The following is a 4,484-nucleotide window of genomic DNA, read 5'->3' as shown; positions in this document are numbered from 1 at the left end:
GGGGACAGGCAGCTCCTTCCTCCTCCTTCCCCGGGTGGCCCAGGAACAAGAGGTTCCTTCGAGTGAGGAACTGCTGCCACCCCGGGCGGCTCCTTGGCCAGTCCCCGTGCCCTGCTCTGCTGCACCGCGGACAGTCACAGCTGGGAATGACCAGAGGTGTCCACCAGCCTCCTGTCGCTGCTTCAGCCCCTCTCAAACACATCGTTCATCTCACAGAATCCCAGAATTACCTCCCCTGGAAAAGCCCTTTAAGCTCATCGAGTCAAATCGTCACCCCAACACTGACACGTCCCCGACTGACCCATGTCCCTCAGCACTATGTCTACACGACTCTTCAATCCCTCCAGGGATGGGGACTCCACCACTGCCCTGGGCAACCCCTTCCAATGCCTCAGAACCCTTTCAGCAAAGAAATTCTTCCTCACATCCCATCTCAACTGCCCTGGGCACAACTTGAGGCCATTTCCTCATCCTATCTCCTGCTGATCCTCCTCCTTTTCCACCATTTTCAACTCCCAGACCGTTACTAAACCCCCTAATTGTTGTCCTAACAGCTGCCCTTGTGCAGGTCACTTGCCCACCCTTTGACATCCCAAACACAAGTCTCTAATTAAACAAGTCTAAGGCAGAACAGTGTTGTTGATGTGCAAGAAATGTTTTTCAGAGAGGAGTGAGCAGCCACTGTTTCAGCTTCCTCATGATTCTCTTGCACAGCTCCTGCTTGCACAGAACCCACCCCAAGTTAATCTTTGCCCGCATTTCTCCTCCGTTCTTTAGTGACTTCAATCTTGAGGATTACGACTACTTGCCAGTCTCTTCTGAAATCAAAGAAGTCTTTGAGTACATCAAGAGGTGAGTGGAAGGGCTTCCAGCCCGCCCTTGCCTCTCCTGTGTGCCCAGGACAGTGGCAGGTTGTGCCGCTCAGTTCCTACTCACCCGCCCTGCGGTGTTGGGTTTTTTTTCCCAGGTACATTCCCAAAAATATTGAGATCAAGTGCAAGCTGCAGCCCTTTATTCCAGACTTTATCCCTGCGGTCGGAGACATCGACGCCTTCCTAAAGGTACAGTTGCTTCAGGTTCCCCTGCACCTCCTGCCCCCTGAGCCGCACCAGCTCCGGCCCCGCGCTGTCGGGGGTGGAATTCCAGAGCCCCGGGACACCGCGCTCGGTTCACTCACCCCTCAAACAGCTCATACGTCATTTGGGGCGAGGACTGTGTTTTCCCTTCTCCAACACCTCGTGCTTTTTGGGTGGCACTGCACTAAACTCCTATCCAGGAGGGCAGGCCTACCAGTTCCTTCTAGGGGCTGATTGTGAAGCCGCAGGGAGGCTCTGTACAAAATCCCCCCAACTGCCCCTGCTCCTGTTCCCGCAGAAGACAGGGTCTGTGTTTATCTGCAGGTGCCTCGTCCCGACGGGAAGCCCGATAACCTCGGCCTGCTGGTCCTGGACGAGCCGTCGACCAAGCAGTCGGATCCCACTGTGCTCTCCCTGTGGCTGACAGAGAACTCCAAGCAGCACAACGTCACCGTGAGTCAGGGAGAGGGGGGGAGGCTCTTGCTGCGCAGGGGCTGTAGCATTTCACTCGTGTTTGTGTGACTACAACGTTCCAGCACAACTGAGAACTGTTGTGGCAGAAAAACCAACCCCTTCTCTGTAACTCTTACCTTTACACTGCAGCGGATCTAACCTTGCTCGAGGCAAGTCCTGGTACAGACTTTGGGTCCCTTTCCTGCAGGTGAAGCTTTGGTTCCTTTTGGGTGTCAGTACCTGGTTTTACTCGGTGTTTTGTTTCCCAGCTGCTCTTCTGTCGGCAGAAACCACTTGTGTAGTGCAACTAGAAAAGAGAAAACGTGTGGTTCATCAGAAACCAACGCGGGGTTTGCAAAAAAGCCCCAAAACACCACAAAGTGCTTCCAGGTTTGTGTTTCTCTTTTTAGCAGCAGATCAAAGTGAAGAGTTTGGAGAATGCAGAGAAGAACCCCAAAGCCATCGAGAGCTGGATTGAAAGCATCAGTGAACTGCACCGCTGCAAACCTCCCGCCACGGTCCACTACAGCAGGTGAGTGAGGCTTCACCCCAGCGCGAGCTCAGGTGAGGGGCAGGCTGGCAGCAACCTCTGGCAGCGCCGAGTGGAACCATCAACCTCTCTCCGAGAGGGAGAACGTGTGCAGAGTTTCAGGGTGGTTGTGCCACACGCCTGTGCAGGACACTCGGTTCCCCTCTCTGCACTTCTCTTTCCCCACGTAACCTGAGTTAGCTGAAGGGGTCGCACACAGATCTGGCGGACGTGCAGCTCTCAGCTGCTTAGAGCAGAGGCTGCCCTGTTCCCAATGCTCTGGCAGGAGGAAGCCACTTCAGACTGTGTGATCCTGAAGTCTGTCTGTGTTCTCTTCTTCCCTGGCAGGCCCATGCCCGACGTCGAGACCCTCATGCAGGAATGGTCACCGGAATTTGAGGAGCTCTTGGGCAAGGTACGTTGTCAGAGCAGCGAGCTCAGCGTGTGGTGTTACAAACCACCCTCTGCGTCAGCTGGGTTCCCGTTCCCTTGTGAGCACTTTGCCCGCAGCCCGGCCCTCTCAGCTTCATTCCCACTCACCCTTTCACGCTTCCCAGGAGCCAGAGGAGCAGCCTAATTAATTCCTGCATTCCCAGCTGCTGCCCAGCTGGCCCCTGTGCTCAGCCCGAGTCCAGCGCCTGCTCTCGGGCCGTTGCTGCACGGGAGCAGAGCTGACAGCCCCGTCTGTTCCAGGTGGGCCTCCCGACTGCGGAGATGAGCTGCGACCTGGCTGAGTACATCGACATGATATGTGGTGAGCGGGGGGGCTGCGCTGAAGGGACAAACCTGCTGCTGGCCGGGCACCATCTCGCTTAAAGCAGGAGACTTCCAAGCGTAGGCTCAGCCCTGGCTAGTCGGGATCGTTTGCTGCTGCCTTCAGTAGGAAGCAGGATCTCGTGCCACGGGCGCTCACGGATGAGCAAAGGCCCCAGAGTAACTGTGGGCAGTGGCACACGCAGCCTTTACTCACCCTCCTCAGTGCAGGGAGGTGCAGCCCAGAGGCTCTCACACGCTTCTGCTCTCACTCGTAGCCATCCTGGACATCCCCGTGTACAAGAGTCGCATCCAGCCCCTGCACCTCCTCTTCTCCCTCTACTCGGAGTTCAAGAACTCGCAGGTACGCGGCTCCAGACTCGCGTTGCAAAGCTGCTCCCCTCACCTTTGGCTTTGCTGTGCTGGGGGTGTCTGGTGGCCACAATCAAGGGGTCCAAAGAACGTTGTTTAGAATTCTCGCTCCCCTGGTACCTCGAGGTTACGCCAGGAGCCTCTGAAGCGCCGCGAAGCTGGGATGCCGTGTTGTTTCAGAGTCCACCGTGAGCCCAGAAGTCTTTTCCCACCACAGTCGGGGCGGCTGCTGAGCACGCGGCTCACGCAGAGCAGAAGTGGCTTTGTGTTTTCGGGTGCTCTGATTAATGAGAGTTGAATCTTGGTGCTAACGTGTTCTTTTCCCTGCAGCATTTCAAGCCCCTGGCCGATGGGAAGAAGGAGCCACCGTCCAACCCACCTTCACGAGCGGCAGATGCGGAAGCGTTAAGCTTCACTTGAAGCTTCGTGTTGAACCCTCATCTCCTGGATCGGTGTCTGCCCCTGGACGTCGAGGTTTGACCAAAGCAGCCTGTCAAGCAGTGCAGAGGACTTCAGAAACCTCCCTGGTTTTATAGAGACTGCTGAGCTCTTCTGCATTCCTAGTGTAGGACTTTTACTCCATTTATTGCAGAAGCTGCCTAATTGCTACAGTTTTGACTTGTCCCCACGCAGTTCAGCATTAAACCAGCTCTTCCCAATGCCAGACTCCCTCTGCCACAGACACTGCAGAGCAGAGGCTCCTCCAGCGCACGCGACAAGCGCTGGAGGGACTGGGAATAAATTCTGTGCTCAAACACAACACTTGGATCCGCCCAATGTGTTCCAAGGTCTGATCTGGGGATCTCAGATCTCCTCTGCCCCATATTCTCCAGCTCCTCTTTCTATGCTCGAGCCCCTTGGCTGCTGCCAAGGAGAAATAACCAGCGCGGCACCACACAGATGCTTGAGTTTAGTTTATTGCTGTTGGGACGACTCTCTCCAGCCCCTGCCATGCTGCCTGGACGCCCGTCTGCGCACTGCAGCTCTGGCAGGGGCGGAGGGGATGACGGAGCGAGCAGATTGTGAACCTGCTAAAGCCAGGCGGGTGCTTGGCCTCACCCCGGGAGGAATCGCAGCACTAGCAGCTTGGCAGAGCCCGGCTATAAACAGCTTTGATGCATTTTGATTATAATTAATAGTCTATTCATAAAGTGCACGGGCTACGTAAACACATGCCTTGGCTAACAGCGCTGCAGGGCGTAGCTTAATATAGAGCCAGGGGCTGGTTGGTGCCACTGCCCAGCGCAGCGTCCCCAGCGCCCGCGGCTGCACTTCCGCAGGGGCCGGGACGGAACCGGTGC

At 56.2% G+C, this 4,484-nt stretch overlaps 1 protein-coding gene across 1 annotated transcript; it reads left to right on the top strand.

The window, feature by feature from the left end:
• Positions 1-729: 729 nt before the first annotated feature.
• Positions 730-3,603, top strand: IFT46 (intraflagellar transport 46; the record flags this gene model as incomplete). The annotated part of the gene is made up of 8 exons (XM_010176001.2): positions 730-852; positions 968-1,061; positions 1,401-1,529; positions 1,940-2,061; positions 2,407-2,473; positions 2,752-2,812; positions 3,090-3,175; positions 3,514-3,603. Coding segments are annotated over 8 exons (772 nt in total), but the record flags the coding sequence as incomplete, so codon positions are not given.
• Positions 3,604-4,484: the final 881 nt, after the last annotated feature.

The sequence above is a fragment of the Antrostomus carolinensis genome, unplaced genomic scaffold (genome assembly GCF_000700745.2).
Source record: "Antrostomus carolinensis isolate BGI_N321 unplaced genomic scaffold, ASM70074v2 scaffold35189, whole genome shotgun sequence".
NCBI classification, from domain to species: domain Eukaryota; kingdom Metazoa; phylum Chordata; class Aves; order Caprimulgiformes; family Caprimulgidae; genus Antrostomus; species Antrostomus carolinensis.
The sequence above is the reverse complement of the archived record's forward strand: the minus strand, read 5'-3'. Positions and strand labels throughout refer to the sequence as shown.